The sequence below is a fragment of the Eschrichtius robustus genome, chromosome 1 (assembly GCF_028021215.1).
Source record: "Eschrichtius robustus isolate mEscRob2 chromosome 1, mEscRob2.pri, whole genome shotgun sequence".
Lineage (NCBI taxonomy): Eukaryota > Metazoa > Chordata > Mammalia > Artiodactyla > Eschrichtiidae > Eschrichtius > Eschrichtius robustus.
In genome coordinates this window covers 28,850,342-28,872,502 of record NC_090824.1, presented here as the reverse complement: position 1 = coordinate 28,872,502, position 22,161 = coordinate 28,850,342, and the positions used below count along the sequence as shown (strand labels likewise).

The 22,161-nt window shown below is 40.0% G+C and overlaps 2 protein-coding genes across 2 annotated transcripts in view; one reads left to right on the top strand and one right to left on the bottom strand.

The window, feature by feature from the left end:
- The window catches only part of HEATR4 (HEAT repeat containing 4), a 97,680-nt gene extending 87,005 nt beyond the window's left edge, over positions 1 to 10,675 (bottom strand). The window contains exon 1 of the mRNA XM_068543042.1: positions 10,593 to 10,675. The gene's annotated coding sequence lies outside the window, so the exon portion shown is untranslated. The remainder of the gene's footprint in view (positions 1 to 10,592) is intronic.
- Positions 10,676 to 10,743: 68 nt separating this feature from the next.
- On the top strand, positions 10,744 to 13,832 carry ACOT4 (acyl-CoA thioesterase 4). The gene is made up of 3 exons (XM_068543080.1): positions 10,744 to 11,219; positions 12,080 to 12,282; positions 13,062 to 13,832. The coding sequence occupies exons 1-3, from the start codon at positions 10,763 to 10,765 to the stop codon at positions 13,650 to 13,652; spliced, it is 1,251 nt and encodes a 416-aa protein (XP_068399181.1). The 5' UTR covers positions 10,744 to 10,762; the 3' UTR covers positions 13,653 to 13,832.
- The last annotated feature ends 8,329 nt before the right edge of the window (positions 13,833 to 22,161 follow it).

Below are 22,161 nucleotides of genomic sequence, written 5' to 3'. Positions count from 1 at the left end.
GGAAATAAACTGAAAATGATAAAAATAAATATAAATACATACAGTGCTCATGGATTGGAAAAATTAATATCTTTATTTTTAAAAATTTTTACTGGAGTACAGTTGACTTACAATGTTGTGTTAGTTTCAGGTACTTTTTTTTAATAATTAATATCCTTAAAATGTCCATACTACCCAAAACAATCTACAGATTCACTGCAATCTATCAAAATATCAATGGCATTATTAACAGAACTAGAACAAATAATCCTAAACTTTTATGGAAATACAAAAGACCCTAAATAGCCAAAGCAGTGTTGAACAAGTAGAACAAAGGTGTAGGTATCACACTCCCTGGTTTTAAACTAAACTACAAAGCTACAGTCATCAAAACAGCATGGTACTGGCATAAAAATACACACATAGATCAATGAAACAGAAGAGAAAGCCCAGGAATAAACTCATGCTTATGTGGTCAATTTACCTATGACAGAGGATGCAAGAATATACAGTGGAAAAAACAATCTATTCAATAGATGGTATTGGAAAAACTGGTCAGCTACCTGCAGAAGAATCAAACTGGACTACTTTCTCACACCATATACAATAATAAACTCAAAATGGATTAAAGACTTAAACATAAGACCTGAAACCATAAAACTCCTGGAAGAAAACATAGACAGTATGCTCTTTGTCATTAGTCCTAGCAATTTTTTTTTATATGTCTCTTCACACAAGGGACACAGAGCAAAAATAAACAAATGGAACTATATCAAATTAAAAAGCTTTTGCACAGAAAAGGAAAATATCAACAAAATGAAAAGGCACCCTATTGAATGGGAGAAGATATTTGCACACAATATATCTGATAAGGGGTTAACCGCCAAAATAGACAAAGAACTCATACAACGCAACATGACAAAAACAAACAGCCTGATTTAAAAAAAAATTGGCAGAGGACTTGCATAGACATTTTTCCAAAGAAGATATACAGATACCCACCAGGCACATAAAAAAGATGCTCAACATCACTAGCCATCAGGGAAATGAAAATCAAACCCACAGTGAGATATCACCTCACACTTGCAGAATGGCTATTATCAAAAAGACAACAAATAACAAGTGCTGGCTTGAATGTAGAGAAAGTGAATACTCATGTACCATTGGTGGGAATATAAGTTAGTGCAGCTGCTCTGGAAAACAGTATGGAGGTTCCTCAAAAATAAAAACAGAACACCCATATGATCCAGCAATTCCACTTCTGGGTGTTTTTCCAAAGAAAACAAAAACACTAATTCAAAAAGATATATGCACCCCGATATTCACTGTAGCAGGATTTATAATAAATAAGATATGGAAGCAACCTAAGTGCCCATGAATAGATGAATGGATAAAGAAAATGTGATATATGCATGTATATATGTATATGTACACACACACACACACACACACACACACACACACACACATATTACTGAGCCATAAAAAAGATTGAAATCTTGCTACTTACAATACATGGATGGACCTAGAGGGTATTTTACTAAGTGAAATATATCAGACAGAGAAAGACAAATACCATATGATTTCACTTATATGTGGAATCTAAAAAACAAAACAAAACAAGACAGAAACAGACTCACGATACAGAGAAGAAACAGGTGGTTGCCAAGGGGGAGGGGGTAGGTGGTTCAGTGAAAGAGGCGAGGGACATTAAGGTACACACTTCCATTACAAACTACTTGAGTCACAGGGATGAAATGTACAGCATGGGGAATATAGTCAATAATATTGTAATAACTTTGTATGGTGAGAGATGATAACTAGACCTATGTACATTTTGTAATGTACAGAACTACTGAGTGCCTATGTTGTGCACCTGGCACTAACATAACGTTGTAGGTCAATTATTCTTCAATGTTTAAAAAATGGGCAAAAGATATGGATACCTCACCAAAGAAGATATATGGATGACAAGCATATGAAAAGATGCTCAACATCATATGTCATTACAGAACTGCAAATTGAAATTAACAATGAGATATGACTACATAAAATGGGCAATACCTATTAAAATGACTGAACTCTAAACTACTGACAAAATTAAATGCTGGAGAGAATATGGAGCAAGAGGAACTCTCATTTGTTGGTGGTGAAAATGCAAAATGGTACAGCCACTTTGGAAGACAGTTACCTATTTCTAACAAAGCTAAACATAGCCTCAGCATATGATCCAGCAATCACTCTATTATATAATACATCCATACAATAGAATGTTTCTCAGCAATAAAAAGAAATGACATATCAGCCTTCAAAAACATGGAAGAGGCTTAGATGCATATTGCTAAGTGAAAGAAGCTAATATGAAAATGCGGAATGCTCTTCTTGAGGAGGAACCAAGATGGCGGAGTAGAAAGACGTGCTCTCACTCCCTCTTGTGAGAACACCAGAATCACAACTAGCTGCTGGACAATCATCGACAGGAAGACACTGGAACTCACCAAAAAAGATACCCTACATCCAAAGACAAAGGAGAAGCCACAATGAGATGGTAGGAGGGGCGCAATCAGAGTAAAATCAAATCCCATAACTGGTGGGTGGGCGACTCACAGACTGGCGAACACTTATACCACAGAAGTCCACCCACTGGAGTGAAGGTTCTGAGCCCCACCTCAGGCTTCCCAACCTGGGGGTCCGGCAATGGGAGAAGGATTTCATAGAGAATCAGACTTTGAAGCCTAGTGGGAATTGATTGCAGGACTTCAACAGGACTGGGGGAAACAGAGACCCCACTCTTGGAGGGCGCACACAAAATAGTGTGCGCATCGGGACCCAGGGGAAAGAGCAGTGACCCTGGGGGAGACTGAACCAGACCTACCTGCTAGTGTTGGAAGGTCTTCTGCAGAGGCAGGGGGTGGCTCTGTTTCACCGTGGGGACAAGGACACTGGCAGCAGAAGTTCTGGGAAGTACTCCTTGGCGTGAGCCCTCCCAGAGTCTGCCATTAGCCCCACCAAAGAGCCCAGGTAGGCTCCAGTGTTGGGTTGCCTCAGGTAAAACAACCAACAGGGAGGGAACCCAGCCGCACCCATCAACAGTCAAGTGGATTAAAGTTTTACGGAGCTCTGACCGCCACAGCAAGAGTCAGCTCTACCCACCACCAGAGCCTCCCATCAAGCCTCTTAGATAGCCTCAACCACCAGAGGGCAGACAGCAGAAGCAAGAAAAACTACAATCCTGCAGCCTGTGGAACAAAAACCACATTCACAGAAAGATAGACAAGATGAAAAGGCAGAGGGCTATATACCAGATGAAGGAACAAGAAAAAACCCCAGAAAAACAACTAAATGAAGTGGAGATAGGCAACCTTCCAGAAAAAGAATTCAGAATAATGATAGTGAAGATGATCCAAGACCTCGGAATAAGAATGGAGGCAAAGATTGAGAAGATGCAAGAAATGATTAACAAAGACCTAGAAGAATTAAAGAACAAACAAACAGAGATGACCAATACAATAACTGAAATGAAAACTACACTAGAAGGAATCAATAGCAGAATAACTGAGGCAGAAGAACGGATAAGTGACCTGGAAGACAGAATGGTGGAATTCACTGCTGCGGAACAGACTAAAGAAAAAAGAATGAAAAGAAATGAAGACAGCCTAAGAGACCTCTGGGACAACATGAAACGCAACAACATTCGCATTATAGGGGTCCCAGAAGGAGAAGAGAGAGAGAAAGGACCAGAGAAAATATTTGAAGAGATTATAGTCAAAAACTTCCCTAACATGGGAAAGGAAATAGCCACCCAAGTCCAGGAAGCGCAGAGAGTCCCATACAGGATAAACCCAAGGAGAAACACGCCGAGACACATAGTAATCAAATTGGCAAAAATTAAAGACAAAGAAAAATTATTGAAAGCAGCAAGGGAAAAATGACAATTAACATACAAGGGAACTCCCATAAGGTTAACAGCTGATTTCTCAGCAGAAACTCTACAAGCCAGAAGGGAGTGGCATGATATACTTAAAGTGATGAAAGGGAAGAACCTACAACCAAGATTACTCTACCCCACAAGGATCTCATTCAGATTTGATGGAGAAATCAAAAGCTTTACAGACAAGCAAAAGCTAAGAGAATTCAGCACCATCAAACCAGCTCTACAACAAATGCTAAAGGAACTTCTCTAAGTGGGAAACACAAGAGAAGAAAAGGACCTACAAAAACAAACCCCAAACAATTAAGAAAATGGTCATAGGAACCTACATATTGATAATTACCTTAAACGGGAATGGATTAAATGCTCCAACCAAAAGACACAGGCTTGCTGAATGGATACAAAAACAAGACCCATATATATGCTGTCTACAAGAGACCCACTTCAGATCTAGGAACACATACAGACTGAAAGTGAGGGGATGGAAAAAGATATTCCATGCAAATGGAAATCAAAAGAAAGCTGGAGTAGCTATACTCATATCAGATAAAATAGACTTTAAAATAAAGAATGTTACAAGAGACAAAGAAGGACACTACATAATGATCAAGGGATCAATCCAAGAAGAAGATATAACAATTATAAATATATATGCATGCAACATAGGAGCACCTCAATACATAAGGCAACTGCTAACAGCTATAAAAGAGGAAATTGACAGTAACACAATAATAGTGGGGGACTTTAACACCTCACTTACACCAATGGACAGATCATCCAAAATGAAAATAAATAAGGAAAGAGAAGCTTTAAATGACACAATAGACCAGATAGATTTAATTGATATTTATAGGACATTCCATCCAAAAACAGCAGATTACACTTTCTTCTCAAGTGCGCATGGAACATTCTCCAGGATAGATCACATCTTGGGTCACAAATCAAGCCTCAGTGAATTTAAGAAAATTGAAATCATATCAAGCATCTTTTCTGACCACAACACTATGAGATTAGAAATAAATTACAGGGGAAAAAACGTAAAAAACACAAACACATGGAGGCTAAACAATATGTTACTAAATAACCAAGAGATCACTGAAGAAATCAAAGAGGAAATAAAAAAATACCTAGAGACAAATGACAATGAAAACACAACGATCCAAAACCTAGGGATGCAGCAAAAGCAGTTCTAAGAGGGAAGTTTATAGCTATACAAGCCTACCTAAAGAAACAAGAAAAATCTCAAGTAAACAATCTAACCCTACACCTAAAGAAACTAGAGAAAGAAGAACAAACAAAACCCAAAGTTAGCAGAAGGAAAGAAATCATCAAGATCAGAGCAGAAATAAATGAAATAGAAACAAAGAAAACAATAGCAAAGATCAATAAAACTAAAAGCCGGTTCTTTGAGAAGATAAACAAAATTGATAAGCCATTAGCCAGACTCATCAAGAAAAAGAGGGAGAGGACTCAAATCAATAAAATCAGAAATGAAAAAGGAGAAGTTACAACAGACACCGCAGAAATACAAAGCGTCCGAAGAGACTACTACAAGTAACTCTATGCCAATAAAATGGACAACCTGGAAGAAATGGACAAATTCTTAGAAAGGTATAATCTTCCAAGACTGAACCAGGAAGAAATAGAAAATATGAACAGGCCAATCACAAGTAATGAAATTGAAACTGTGATTAAAAATCTTCCAACAAACAAAAGTCCAGGACCAGATGGCTTCACAGGTGAATTCTATCAAACATTTAGAGAAGAGCTAACACCCATCCTTCTTAAACTCTTCCAAAAAATTGCAGAGGAAGGAACACTCCCAAACTCATTCTATGAAGCCACCATCACCCTGATACCAAAACCAGACAAAGATACTACAAAAAAAGAAAATTACAGACCAATATCACTGATGAATATAGATGCAAAAATCCTCAACAAAATACTAGCAAACAGAATCCAACAACACATTAAAAGGATCATACACCACGATCAAGTGGGATTTATCCCAGGGATGCAAGGATTCTTCAATATACGCAAATCAATCAATGTGATATACCATATTAACAAATTGAAAATAAAAACCATATGATCATCTCAATAGATGCAGAAAAAGCTTTTGACAAAATTCAACACCCATTTCTGATAAAAACTCTCCAGAAAGTGGGCATAGAGGGAACCTACCTCAACATAATAAAGGCCATATATGAGAAACCCAAAGCAAACATCATTCTCAATGGTGAAAAACTGGAAGCATTTCTTCTAAGATCAGGAACAAGACAAGGATGTCCACTCTCACCACTATTATTCAACATAGTTTTGGAAGTCTTAGCCATGGCAATCAGAGAAGAAAAAGAAATAAAAGGAATACAAATTGGAAAAGAAGAAGTAAAACTGTCACTGTTTGCAGATGACATGACACTATACATAGAGAATCCTAAAACTGCCACCAGAAAACTACTAGAGCTAATTAATGAATTTGGTAAAGTTGCAGGATACAAAATTAATGCACAGAAATCTCTTGCATTCCTATACACTAATGATGAAAAATCTGAAAGAGAAATTATGGAAACACTTCCATTTACCATTGCAACAAAAAGAATAAAATACCTAGGAATAAACCTACCTAGGGAGACAAAAGACCTGTATGCAGAAAACTATAAGACACTGATGAAAGAAATTAAAGATGATACCAACAGATGGAGAGATATACCATGTTCTTGGATTGGAAGAATTAATATTGTGAAAATGACTATACTACCCAAAGCAATCTACAGATTCAGTGCAAACCCTATCAAATTACCAATGGCATTTTTTACGGAACTAGAACTAATCATCTTAAAATTTGTATGGAGACACAAAAGACCCCGAATAGCCAAAGCAGTCTTGAGGGAAAAAAACAGAGCTGGAGGAATCAGACTCCCTGACTTCAGACTATACTACAAAGCTACAATAATCAAGACAATATGGTACTGGCACAAAAACAGAAACATAGATCAATGGAACAAGATAGATAGCTCAGAGATAAACCCACGCACCTATGGTCAACTAATCTATGACAAAGGAGGCAAAGATATACAATGGAGAAAAGACAGTCTCTTCAATAAGTGGTGCTGGGAAAACTGGACAGCTACATGTAAAAGAATGAAATTAGAATACTCCCTAACACCATACACAAAAATAAACTCAAAATGGATTCAAGACCTAGATGTAAGACCGGACACTATAAAACTCTTAGAGAAAAACATAGGAAGAACACTCTTTGACATAAATCACAGCAAGATCTTTTTTGATCCGCCTCCTAGAGTAATAGAAATAAAAACAAAAATAAACAAATGGGACCTAATGAAACTTCAAAGCTTTTGCACAGCAAAGGTAACCATAAACAAGACGAAAAGACAACCCTCAGAATGGGAGAAAATATTTGCAAACGAATCAACGGACAAAGGATTAATCTCCAAAATATATAAACATCTCATTCAGCTCAATATTAAAGAAACAAACAACCCAATCCAAAAATGGGCAGAAGACCTAAATAGACATTTCTCCAAAGAAAACATACAGACGGCCACAAAGCACATGAAAAGCTGCTCAACATCACTAATTATTAGAGAAATGCAAATCAAAACTACAATGAGGTATCACCTCACACCAGTTAGAATGGGCATCATCAGAAAATCTACAAACAACAAATGCTGGAGAGGGTGTGGAGAAAAGGAAACCCTCTTGCACTGTTGGTGGGAATGTAAATTGATACAGCCACTATGGAGAACAGTATGGAGGTTCCTTAAAAAACTAAAAATAGAATTACCTTATGACCCGGCAATCCCACTACTGGGCATATAGCCAGAGAAAACCACAGTTCAAAAAGACACATGCACCCCAATGTTCACTGCAGCACTATTTACAATAGCCAGATCATGGAAGCAACCTAAATGCCCATCGACAGATGAATGGCTAAAGAAGTTGTGGTACATATATACAATGGAATATTACTCAGCCATAAAAAGGAACGAAATTGGGTCATTTGTAGAGACGTGGATGAATCTAGAGACTGTTATACAGAGTGAAGTAAGTCAGAAAGAGAAAAACAAATATCGTATATTAACGCATATATGTGGAACCTAGAAAAATGGTACAGATGAACCGGGATGCAGGGCAGAAGTTGAGACACAGATGTAGAGAACAAACGTATGGACACCAAGGGGGAAAACTGTGGTGGGGTGGGGATGGTGGTGTGCTGAATTGGGCGATTGGGATTGACATGTATACAGTGATGTGTATAATACTGATGACTGATTAAAAAAAAATTAAAAAAGAAAAAAGAAAATGCTACATACTGTATGACTCCAACTATATGATGTTCTTGCAAAACTACACCTAAAAATATCAGTGGTCGCCTGGGGATGGGAGGAGGGGACGAACAGGTGAAGCACACACAATTTTTAGGTCAATGAAATTATTCTGTATGATACTGTAGTGATGGATACATGACATTATGCATTTGTCAGTTTTTACAGGCATACCTCCGAGATATTGCAGGTTTGGTTTCAGACCACTACAATAAAGCAAATCACACAAATTTTTAGGTTTCCCAGTGCATATAAAAGCTATGTCTACACTGTACTGTAGTCTATTAAATATGCAATAGCATTATGTCTTAAAAAAACAATGTATACACCTTAATTAAAAAATAATGCTGTTGAGAAAATAACGTTGATAGACTTGCTGGATGCAGGGTTGCCACAATCCTTCAATTTGTAAAATACTCAGTATCTGCAAAGAGCAATAAAAGGAGGTATGCCTATATAACCTAACTTAGACTTTGGTTAATAATAATGTATCAATATTGGTCCATCCACTGTAACAAATATGCCACACTAACGCAAAATATTAATAATAGGGAAAATTGTGTGGGAAGGGAAAGTGGGGATATGGGAATTCTCTATACTTTCTGTTGAATTTTACTGAAAAGTTAAAACTTTTTCAAAAATAATGCCTATTAGTATTTTAAAAATCAAAATTTATCTTAAACAAGTGGTTGAAGTGGGAAAATAATACAAAGTATGTAACTTTTTTATTTAAAAAAGCAAACAAACAACAAAAAGAATAGTACCATAGCGTGTTCACACTCCCCTATATGTACCTACTTTAAACCTTCAGAATCAAAATCTAGTTGGATGCACTCATCTTTGGGGGAAAGCAGCAAAAGAACAGAGAAGACTCTATCATTCACACTGTAAACGTTTCAGTATTGCTTACATCTGCTTTGGAAAATATGTGTTTTCCTTTAAAAAGAATTTAAAAAGCAGGATGCAAACCTATGGCAAATACCTCATGAGAAACAAAACACTGCATGGGCTCAATCTCTGCCTCTACGAAATCAAACATGACATTTTGCTTCCCAATATTCTTCTAAGACTTTCACATACACTATCACCTTTTATCTCCATATAGGAGACTTTCATCACGTTACACACAAGAACTCTTAAACCCCAAAAGATAAAAACTTACTTAAGACTTCAGAACTAGTCAGTGCTGAACTCAGAGGTAGAATTCTAATATATTTCACTGCAATGCTGCTGCTCACTGTTGAGTTCCATGTTTGGAGTTAAGTCATGGTTCTGACAGTTATTAGAGGCTAATCCTCAGCAGCTTAACATTTTCCAAGCCTCAGGTTCCTCCTTTCCAATATTTGAAAAATACTCCCAGTGTTTTATAAACTTGTTAAATTTTGTATGTATAACAGGTGGGACATTGCTAAAGAGTAGTCATTACTATACTATATATAAAATGCTGGACGTCCCTGAACATTATACCTATATTGCTTCTAACGTGACATTCAAAAGCTTGACATTTAGTATCTACTAAGGCCGAACATTCTTATTCTCTATAATACAGCAATTCCACTCCTAGGTATTCACTCCACTGAAACGCACATACATGTCCATCAAAATGGACACATGTTCACTGAATGCTCAGAGCACTATTCCTAAGAGTCCTAAACTGAGAACTACCAAATGTCCATAGGCAATAAAATCGTCAAATACATTTACGATCACAAAATGAAATACTATTTGGCAGTGATAATGAACAATCTACAACTACACCCAACAAAACTTTGAATCTCACAAACATAATGAATGTTGAGCGAAAGCAGACACTAAAAAAGGCACACTGAAGGATTCATCACCATAAAATGCAGAGTTGGGAAAAACTAGCCTGTTTTGTTGGACTCGGATAGAGCACCTTGGGGAAGGGAAAGTGACTGGAGCAGAAATGAGGGTGGCTTCTGGAGAAGTAATGATGTTTCTGGATCCTTGTGCTTGGTTACCCCAAGTATGTTCGGGTTGTGAAATTCATTAAAATACACACTTAGAATTTATTCACTTTTTGTGTGTGTATAACTCATTAAAAGTTAGGGGGAAAAAAGGTTGTCCTTTTCCATGGGGAGGCTGGAATTCTTGGTATTCTGCCTAAAGTCATTCAGCTCTGGTTTCACCAGGAATCCATACCCAACAAGTTTCACTCCCACGAGGGAGAGGTTTGAGAAGAGGCGTATACGCGGGCGGGCTGGGCGCCACAGCCGGACAGCAGGACATCCCGGTACGCCCCGCCCTGGGCCTAGAGAACGACCTGGCGCTTTTACCTCAGACGAGTCGGGGACGCGGGGTCCACTGACCTGAAGCACCAGGACGCCTCCTGAGGCGGCTCAGCCACGGGCCTCTCTCGGCGCCAGGCGACGCCTGACCCCGTCGGGCCTCACGGCGCGATCCAACAGGCCTGAAGCAAAACTCCGCCAGCCGCCTGCGCTTTCACGCTGAGGGTCGGGACCGCGGCCGTGCGCCGGGGATGTCGGTGACAGTGACGCTGGAGCCGGCGGGCCGCTGCCGCTGGGACGAGCCGGTGCGCATCGCCGTGCGCGGCCTGGCCCCGGGGCAGCCGGTCACGCTGCGCGCGTCCCTGCGCGACGAGAAGGACGCGCTCTTCCGAGCCCACGCGCGCTACTGCGCCGACGCCCACGGCCAGCTGGACCTGGAGCGCGCGCCCGCGCTGGGCGGCAGCTTCGCGGGGCTCGAGCCCATGGGGCTTCTCTGGGCTCTGGAGCCCGAGAAGCCTTTTTGGCGGTTTCTGAAGCGGGACGTGCAGACGCCCTTCGCCGTGGAGCTGGAGGTGCTCGATGGCCACGACCCTGACGCCCAGTGGCTCCTGGGCCGCGCGGTGCACGAGCGCGACTTCCTGGCGCCCGGGGTGCGGCGCGAGCCCGTGCGCGCGGGCCGGGTGCGCGCCACGCTCTTCCTGCCGCCGGGTAAGGCTGGGGTGCTGGGACCTCGACAGCATGTTCCCTGGGCTGCCTTGGTTTCTGATACCGCCTCCCAGGGAATTTGGCTTGGGAGCACGGTCAGAGAAGCGGATGTTGACTAAATCAGCGACCTGACAGCCACATTGGAGGCTTTTGATATGTTCCGCACTGTGCTACGCGTTTTGCTTGCATTATCTCTTTTAATCTCTATACTATCCCAATGAGGTGGATACTGTTATTATGCAGATAAAAACAAAAGGACTGGATGGGGTCGGTAGGTTCACTTTGCTATTAATAACTACGCTACAGATCTCTACAGGCATCGGCTGATCGCTTTTACACTAAACGATGACGGTCAAAGGAATCTATTGCCATGTCTCCCTTCTGTAGTGTCCTGGGTACACTGGGCCCCTTACCCACTTTTTCATGTTCCTCTCTACCACAGATCACTTTTCAGACTTCACTGCCTTCCTCACCTGTAGCCTCGCCAGGTATTTCTTTTTCTTTCCTCTAAGTAAACATCTGAACCAAAAATAACGCCAAGGGTTGGTGCAACACAATATAAAGCTTTGTTTTCTTAACTCTGTGTCCAATCCTGTAACAGAACACTGCAATTCAACACTGTCTAAAAGGTGAATTCCTCCTTCCATGATGCAGTCATTAGACTTTGTTACCCTCCCTTACAACTAAAGATTCTTAGAACCTTGGAGATAATTTGGAACTTGTATCCCTTGTCAATGATGACTCAGGAAACCGTTTCCTTTGATTCACGGGGAACCCACTAAATACTTTAGAAAGCTCTCTAAAAGGAAAGCAATTTCTTTAAATTATATAATACCTTCTGTTTATAATATTACCTTCTCTAGGACCAGGACCTTTCCCAGGGATCATTGACATCTTTGGTGTTGGAGGAGCCCTGTTGGAATATCGGGCCAGCCTTCTGGCTGGCCATGGCTTTGCCACGTTGGCTCTAGCTTATTGTGATTTTGAAGATCTTCCCAAGAAATTCGACACCATACACCTGGACTACTTTGAAGAAGCCCTGTGCTACATGCTTCAACACACCCAGGTTCTCCTAATGTCCTTTATCATTCTCTCTAGAACTACCTCCAGAGAGGGTGTCACTTTGCACTCACCTGTGCCAGGTGCATTGATGCTGCTCTATTCTTCTTTCACAGAAATTTCTTCTACTCCACTTTCTCTGTCAGATGGATTAATATTGCAGAATTCACTGTAAAATTCATGTGATATTTTATTTTAGGGAATTATGTAATAATATTAAAATTTCTTTTGCAAGTGGAGTTTCTAAATTTTTAGCTTTGTATGCTTTTTAATCTTTATTTTTCTGATAGCAGAGTATGTTCTCAGATTTTGATCAAAACTTGTCCACCCATTTCATAAGCTTAGAACCACTCAGTTGGACTCTGAAGTTTTACTTTGTTTCTATAAAGTTAATCATTTGTCAATATATATTTAGATGGGGTCTGATGAAATATTCACTTCTTGGAACAGAATTTGGTTCCACACAGATGCCCAGGAACATTGATGCTTTAATTCAACCTGAATGAAGCTCTGAAATTGACAGGCTCCAATGACTCAGCATTCTCTAGTGGGTGACTCTCTGGAAGTTTGCAACCAATTCCCAAATTTGCCAGTGAGTTTAAGATTTGTTTGCCATGTGTCCAGCAAGATAGTCTCTGCATGGAAAGAAACTCTGTCAGCTGAGGTTGAGTCTCTTGTGGCCAATTCACAAATTAAAGCTAGCAGCATCTCTAGTTGCATTTAGAAAAACATTTTTCTGTTGGGTAGGTTCTTGACTTTTGACTCTTGTCCCTTCTTTTCTTCCAGGTAAAGGGCCCTGGCATTGGACTTCTGGGCATTTCTTTAGGGGCTGATATTTGTCTCTCCATGGCCTCATTTTTGAAGAACATCTCAGCCACAGTTTCCATCAATGGATCTGGCTTCAATGGAAACAAAGCCATATACTACAAGGAGAATAGCATTCCACCACTGGGCCATGACCTGAGGAGAATGAAGGTAGCTTTTTCAGGCCTCCTGGACATTGTGGATATAAGGAATGATATTGTAGGGGGATGTGAGAACCCCTGCATGATTCCAATAGAGAAGGCCCAGGGGCCCATCCTCTTCATTGTTGGTCAGGATGACCATAACTGGAGGAGTGAGTTATACGCCCAGATAGCCTCTGAACGGTTACAGGCCCATGGAAAGGAAAAACCCCAGATCATCTCTTACCCTGGGACTGGGCATTACATTGAGCCTCCTTACTTCCCCATGTGCCCAGCTTCCCTACACAAATTATTGGACAAACCTGTGATCTGGGGTGGGGAGCCCAGGGCTCATTCTAAGGCCCAGGTAGATGCTTGGAAGCAAATTCTAACCTTCTTCACCAAACACCTTGGAGCTTGTCCCAAATTGTAATGCCCCAAATTGTAATTGGTCTGTTATTGACAGGAGAGATTCAAGGTCAGATTTTAGTGTTTAATAATCTTATGTGAATCACTTGTCCCCTGGATAACACTAAATTCATGTCATTGGTATTAATGCAATATTTTAGGTAACTTTTTTGAGATTAATTTTGTCATTACTTTTTCTAATGTAACACATGCCTATTGTAGAAGATTCAATTAGAAGTATACAATACTAAATAGTAAAAAGTATCACCACTATTAAAGTTTGTGTTTTCATCTAGATTTTTTTACTTAACACTTTGAGGCACAGATGAAATTTAAAGCTGAACAAATACTGGGCTACTTTTTCCATCACTGGGAGAGAATGGCCATTCAGTGTTTGCTACTGGTTCAACTACTGGTAGCAGGGTAGAATTTTCTTTGGCTAAAATATACAGTGAGGTGTTGATAGAAGGAAAGCCAGACTGACCTTTTTCTCATGGAGATTAGAGAAGAATCCTCTGAGAGGAGTTACGGTAAGAAGGGGAGCATCTGGCTCTAGATGGTTAAGTCAAAACTCTGTTCCAAAGGTGGTTGACTATGAGCTATTTTCCTTTTTGCTTCCTGGCTCTAAGAACAGACTTTGGAAAACCATACTGTGACATTCTTACAGGCATCATCATCACTTTCTTTGACATCAAGGCTACAAAGTATTGTGTAAGTGTATCTGAAGAGATAATGGCTGAGAATTTTCTAAAGCTGACAAAGACATCAGCCACATATTCCAACAGCACTATGTCTTAGTCACCTTAGGCTTCTATAACAAAATACCATAGATGGGGTGGCTTAAACAACAGACATTTATTTCTCACAGTTCTGGAGGCTGGGAAGTCCAAGATCAAGGTTCTGGCAGATTCAGTTCCTGGTGGTGCCTCTTCCTGGCTTATAGATGGCTGCCTTCTTCCTGGGTCCTTACCTGGCAGGGAGAGAGAGGGAGCTCCAGTTTCTCTTCCTCATTTCATAAGGATACTAATCCCATCATGGGGGCTTCACTCTCATGACTTCATTTAAACCTAACAACCTCCCAAAGGTTCTACCTTCAAATACCATCACATTGGGGTTTCGGATTTCAACATATGAGTTTTTTTGTTTTTTGTTTTTTTTAATAAAGTTACTTGCCTTTCTTTTTTATTTATTTATTTATTTATTTATTTATGGTTGTGTTGGGTCTTCGTTTCCGTGCGAGGGCTTTCTCCAGTTGTGGCAAGCGGGGGCCACTCCTCATCGCGGTGCGCGGGCCTCTCACCATCGCGGCCTCTCTCGTTGCGGAGCACAGGCTCCAGACGCGCAGGCTCAGTAATTGTGGCTCACGGGCCCAGTCGCTCCGCGGCATGTGGGATCCTCCCAGACCAGGGCCCGAACCCGTATCCCCTGCACTGGCAGGCAGACTCTCAACCACTGTGCCACCAGGGAAGCCCAACATATGAGTTTTGAGGGGACACATTCAGTTCATAACAACCATAAACCTCAAGCAAGTTAACCATATTTAACACATCACAGAAAAATTGTTTGTGGCAGTTTTATAACATAGAATTTATAACATAAATTCTTTGACACTTCTGCCACCAAGAGGTGGGAGATCTATGTCCCCTCCCCTCAAATCTGGATGGGTTTCTGACTGCCTCAGTTAGTAGAGTACAGCAGAATTGATGCTTTATGATTTCAGAAGGTAGGTCGTAAAGGCCATAAAGGTGATCCCACCTTGTTTGCTGGGAACACCTGCTCTTGGAGCCCTGAGCCACCCTAAGAAGTTTTACAACTTTGAGGCTGTGATGCTGTGAGGAAGCCCCAAATACACGGAGAGGCCAACTGTAAGCTCTTCCTGTAACAGTCCCAAATGAGCTCAACCTTTGAGTCACCTCAGCCCAAGTACAGGGATGTGACTGAAAAAACCTGAAGATGATTCTAGCCCCCAGGCATTTGAATCTTCCCAGTGAAGGCTTTAGATATCCTGAAACAGAGAAGAGTTGTCCCAGTCAAGCACTGTCCAAATTGTGGATATGTGAACAAAATATTTTTTTATGTGACTGTGTTTTGGGGGGCATTTCAGTTATCTATTGCTTTGTAACAAACCACCCCAAAACACAGAGGCTTAAAACATTAACCATTCTCGGACTTCCCTGGTGGCACAGTGGTTAAGAATCCACCTGCCAATGCAGGGGACACGGGTTCAAGCCCTGGTCCGTGAAGATCGCACATGCTGCGGAGCAACTAAGCCCGTGCGCCAAAACTACTGAGCCTGCACTCTAGAGCCCGCGTGCCACAACTACTGAAACCTGCGCCTAGAGCCCGTGCTCCACAAGAAGAGAAGCCACCACATTGAGAAGCCTGCACACCACAACAAAGAGTAGCCCCCGCTCTCTGCAACTAGAGAAAAGCCTGCGCACAGCAAAGAAGACCCAATGCAGCCAAAAATAAATAAATAAATTTATTTAAAAAAAAACATTAACCATTAATTTTTCTCACTCACGTGGCAGGCAAGTTGGTATTGGCTGTCAGCTAAGATCTCAGGCAGGGCTATGGTTCACAGGGTCTCAGTTCTCTCCATGTGGGCCTTTACAATGGCTAATTGGGCTGGGTTCCAAGAGTGAGCATCCCAACACAGCAAAGTTGAATTGTATGGCATGTTTTTGACCTAGTCTTGGAAGCTACATAGCATCACTCTTGCTGTACACTACTGGTCAAGGCAATCACAAAGACCCACCAATTTCAAGGATAACATGGAGTCCACCTCTCAAAAGGAGAGTGGAAAGATTCTAGAAGAACAGGTGGAATGGGAAACATTGTAACCACCTTTGGAAAATCTGCCTTCTAGCCACAATGGTTCACATTCCTCCCACGTGTAAAATATGGTCATCCCTCCTTTAAAGCCCACCCCCGCCCAAAGTCTCATTCCATTACAGCATCATGCTCAGGCTCAAAGTCTAAGATTGTATCATTTATATCAGGTCCAGGTGCAGATGAATTTCCTTAGGTATAATCCCTTGGGTATAGCTCCTTGAGTATCTTTCTTCTCAATCTGAAGATCTGTGAACTAAAGAGACAAGTTAGCTGTCCACACACACAGACATCCAGAATACGATGGTAGGCAGGTATAAGATAATTCTTACAGATATTCCTGTTCAAAAATGGGGAATATGGGAGGCACACGACAGTCACTGGCCCCTAGCCATTCTGAAATCCAGCTGAGAACATGTTGCCAATTCTTCCATTGGTGCTCAGTTTACTCTCTGTGAGTTGTTCTCTGTAGCTCTTGGTTCTACCCTCTGAGTTGAAACCTATATTTCCCATAAGAAAATTAAATTAGCAAAAAAGCCTCCTGGATCTGCTTCCTGGATGAAAAAGATGAGGCATCCAAAGATCTCTTTTTATTTTGCACTGTCTCTATCTCTTTTAGTTCAAACTCATTGTGCTTCCACCAGAACCATTCTCTTAAGAATTATGTAGGTTTTCTAAAAAATATCAGTGGGGTTCACTTCCTTAGACAATACACCACTACAAATCTGTTTGAGATAGGAACTTTTCTATCTGGGGCTCCTTGGGAGAATGCTGCAGGCAAACATCCTTAAGCTTCCCATAAATTCTGTTATTTAATAGACAGGATCTGTTAGGTACACCTTAAAATCTTTAGAGGACCTTTGTCATTCTGAAATGTTCTATGAAGCACTACCTTGAATCTTTGAGGTCTTTACAAAGTCTCTCCCACAGACCCACCCTAGGTTTGACTTTGCTTTGAGGTCCTGTCTTAATTACAGAATAATTTACCATCTGGAGAAGCTGGAAAGGAGAAACAGTATTATTGTCAAGCTTGGCAAGTCCTGGTTGCTTCCTATTTAGCAGTTCATTCTTAGCTCACCTCTTCCTCTTGTATATTTTGTCATAGGCAGCAAGGAGAAGCCAGGTGGCACTGTCAGTACTCTGCTGGGAAATCACTTTAGCTAGATCATTGAATTCATTAGGTATATTTACCCTTTTTCACATTACTGCAGGTGTCAGTGTTGCCTCTAGCTTCCAATAAATTTATTTTACTTTCCTTTAGGTCATCAATAATGGCCTTCATGAGTTCCTTTAGGCTTTCACTAATAGTCTCCCTGGAGCCCTTCCAATTTCTACCTTCCACCTAGTCCTAAAGCCAGTTGTGATACCTGTGCACATGAATTTCTCCACAGGCTGCTTGAGCTTCCTCACAGCATGATATCTGGGTTTTAAAAATGAATGGTCCGAGAGAGGAAGGCAGAAATACATGGCCTTTTTATGACTTAGCTTTGGAAGTCACATATCATTGCTTCAGCTGTACTCTACTGGTTGAGGCAGACACAGAGACATTAGGTGCAAGGAAAATGTGTATAGACTATCACCTGATAGGGGAATGGCAAGTTTCTAGAAGGGCATGTGAGATGGGAGTTATTTGTCACGATCATCTTTAGAAAATGCAATCTGTCCACAGAATTGTTTGTTACGTAGCAAAAGGCAATGGAACACTGCAGAAAAGAAAGACAAAGATTAAAAAATCTTACCAGCAACCACAGAAAAAAGTCAACCTTCAAAGAAGCAGCAGTAAGTCTAACAACTGACTTCTCAACAGCTATGATGGAAATCAGGAACCATTGAAAAACCTTTAAAGTGTCAAAAGAAAACATCTGACAACCTCGAAGCCTATTCTAGCAAAATAGATTCTTAAATACGAAAGTATATATTGTTCATAAAATTGATTGAAAAAAATTTAACAGAATCAAAATAGTCATTTTCAGAAAAATAGAAATTAAGAGAATTAAAATAGCATACCTGCAATAAAGGAAAAACTAGGGTGTTCTTCAAGCAGAATGAAGATGAATCAAGGTGGAAATATGGAAATGAAGGAAGAAATGGAATATAATGAAAAAGGTTAAATATGCATGTAAATATAAATATTTACAAATAACATATTGCGGAGTTTAAAATACACATAGAAAAAATGCTTGATATAATTTCTGTCCTCTTAAATTTGTTGAGACTTGTTTTCTGGCCTAGCATGTGACCTATCCTGGAGAATGTTCCATGTGCACTTGAAAAGAATGTGTACTGTGCTGTTTTGGGGTGTAATATCCTATCTATTAGGTCCAACAGGTTCATTGTCTCTTGAACCCTGTGGCTTGTGAAATCCCAGTTCCCCGACCAGGGATTAAACCCGGGCACCCAGCAGTGAACGCGTTGAGTCCTGGACCATCAGGGAATTCCCCCATTGTCTCATTTAAGACCACTGTTGCCGTATTGATTTTCTATCTGGATGATCTGTCCATTGATGTAAGTGGGGTGTTAAAGTCCCCAACTATTATTATTGTAAATTTCTCTCTTTATATCTGTTAATATAGCTTTGTATATTTAAGTACCCCTGTATTGGTTGCATATACGTTAACAAGTGTAATAGCCTCTTCTTGTATTGATCCCTTTATCTTTGTCTTTTGTTACAGCCTTTATTTTAAGGTCTAGTTTGTCTGGTATGTGTATCACTACCCCAACTTTCTGGTCGTTTCCATTTGCATTTGCATGAAATATCTTTTTCCATTCTCTTACCCTCAGTCTGTGTGTGTCTTTAGTTCTGAAGTGAGTCTCTTGTAGACAGCATATAGATGGGTCTTGTTTTTATTTTTAATCCAATCAGCTATGTCTTATGATAGGAGCATTTAGTCAATTGACATTTAAAGTAACTATTGATAGGTATGTACTTATTGTCATTTTGTTTCTTGTTTTCCAGTTGTTTTTGTATTTCTTCTCTGTTTATTTCTTCTTCTTTTTCTTTCTTTCCTTGTGGTTTGATGATTTTCTTTAGTAGTGTGCTTGTGTTCCTTTCTCTTTAGTTTTCATGTATCTATTGTAGGCTTTCTCTTAATATATATTTTAAAATTTATTTATTTTATTCATTTTTTTTTGGCTGTGTTGGGTCTTCATTGCTGCATGCAGGCTTTCTCTAGTTGAGGTGAGCAGGGCCTACTCTTCATTGCAGTGCGCAGTCTTCTTGTTGCAGTTGCTAAGCACAGGCTACAGGCACGCGGGCTTCAGTAGTTGTGGTGTGTGGGCTCAGTAGTTGTGGCTCACAGGCTCTAGAGTGCAGGCTCAGTAGTTGTGGCGCATGGGCTTAGTTGCTCTGTGGCATGTGAGATCTTCCCAGACCAGGGCTCAAACCCATGTCCCCTGTATTGGCAGGCAGATTCCCAACCACTGTGCTACCAGGGAAGCTCCTCTATTGTAGGTTTTTGATTTGTGTTTACCACAGGTTTCATATATGATGAACTATATCTAAATCTACTTGTTTTGAACTGGCAGTCATTTAAGTTCAAACACATTCTAAAAGATCTACATTTTTTATTCCCCTCACCCATATTTTGTGTTTTTGATGTCATGTTTTACATTTTCATGTTTATCCCTTAACTGTTCATTGTAGCTTTGGTTGATTTTACAGTTTATTTTCTTTGAATCTTCATACTAGCTTCTTTAAGTAGTTAATCTTCAGCTCTTACTTCATATTTTCCTTTCCTAATGGGATTTTTCCTTTCCTATGGAATCTTACTTCTTTTCCACTTAGAGAGGACCCTTTAACATTTCTTTTAGCGTAGGTTTATTATTGATGAACTCTTTTTCTTTTTGCTTTTCTGAAAATTTCTTTATTTCTCTAATTCTAAACAATAATCTTGCTGGGTAGAGTATCCTAGGATGAAGATTTTTCCCTTCTGGCATTTTAAATATATCATGTCAATCTCTTCTGGCCTGCAGAAAAAATCAGCTGATGGCCTTATGCAGTTTCCCTTATATATGACTCTTTGTTTTTTTTCTTGCTGACTTTAGAATTCTCTCTTTAAGTTTTTCCATTTTAATTATGATATGTCTTAGTGTGGGTCTGTTTAGGTTCATCCCTCTGTGCTTCCTGTACCCAAATATCTGTTTCCTTCTTCAGGTTTGGGGATTTTTCAGCAATAATTTCATCAAATACATTCTAGATCCCCTTCTCTCTCTCTCTCTTCTCCTTCTGGAACCCCTATAATGCAAATTTTGGTATGCTTGATGTTATCCCAAAGATCTCTTAAACTATTTTCATTAAAAAAAAATTTTTTTTTTTAATGATAGAGCTGGGATTTTATTTTATTTTGGCCACACCACACGGCTTGAGGGATCTCAGTTCCCTGACCAGGGGTTGAACCTGGGCCATGGCAGTGAAAGCCCAGAATCCTAACCACTAGGCCACCAGGGAACACCCATTAAATTTGTTTTTCTATTTGCTGTTCGTCTTTGGTGATTTCCATTATTCTATCTTCCCAATCATTTATGTGTTTTTTGTATCACTTAATCTGTTATTCATTCCTTCTTGTGTGTTTTTTATTCCAGTTAATGAACTCTTCATTTCTGATTGGGTCTTTTTTATATATTCTAGTTCCTTGTTAAAATTCTCATTGTGTTCCTCTATCCTTTTCCCTAATTCAGTTAGAATTTTCATTTGACTTTGACTTTTTCATCTGGTAAACACAACTTTCCAAAATCTATGGGATTCAGCAAAAGCAATTCTAGGAGGGAAGTTTATAGTGATACAGGCCTTCCTGGAGAAACATGAAAAATCTAAAATAAACAACCTAATGTAAAGGAATTAGAAAAAGAACAAACACAGCCCACAGTCAGCAGAAGGAATAAAATGATGAAGATCACAGAGAAAATAAATAAAATAGAGAACAAAAAAATTAGAAAAGATCAATGAAATGAACTAAGAGTTATTTTTTTGAAAAGATAAACAAAATTAGTAATCCTTTAGCCAGGCTCATCAAGAAGAAAAGAGAGAGGATCCAAATAAACAAAATAAGAAATGAAAGAGGAGAAATAACAACCAATAACCATAAGACAATACCATAAACGGTTATAAGCCAACAAACAGAACAACCTAGAAGGAATGGACAAATGTCTAGAAACGTACAGTATGCCAAGACTGAATCAGGAAGAAAAAGACAACTTGAAAAGACCAATCACTAGTAGTGAAATTGAATTTGTAATTTTAAAAACTCCCAGCAGGGGGGGCTTCCCTGGTGGCACAGTGGTTGAGAATCTGCCTGCCAATGCAGGGGACATACGGGTTCAAGCCCTGGTCTGGGAAGATCCCACGTGCTGCGGAGCAACTGGGCCCGTGAGCCACAATTACTGAGCCTGCGCGTCTGGAGCCTGTGCTCCGCAACAAGAGAGGCCGCGATAGTGAGAGGCCTGCGCACGGCGATGAAGAGTGGCCCCAGCTTGCCACAACTAGAGAAAGCCCTCGCACGGAAACGAAGACCCAACACAGCCATAAATAAATAAATAAATTTAAATTTAAAAAAACCAACAAAACTCCCAGCAAACAGAAGTCCAGGACCAGATGGCTTCACAGGGGACTTCTATCAAACATATAAAGAACAGTTTATACCTATCCTTCTCAAACTATCCCAAATAATTGAAGAGGACAAAACACTCCCAAAATCATTCTACAG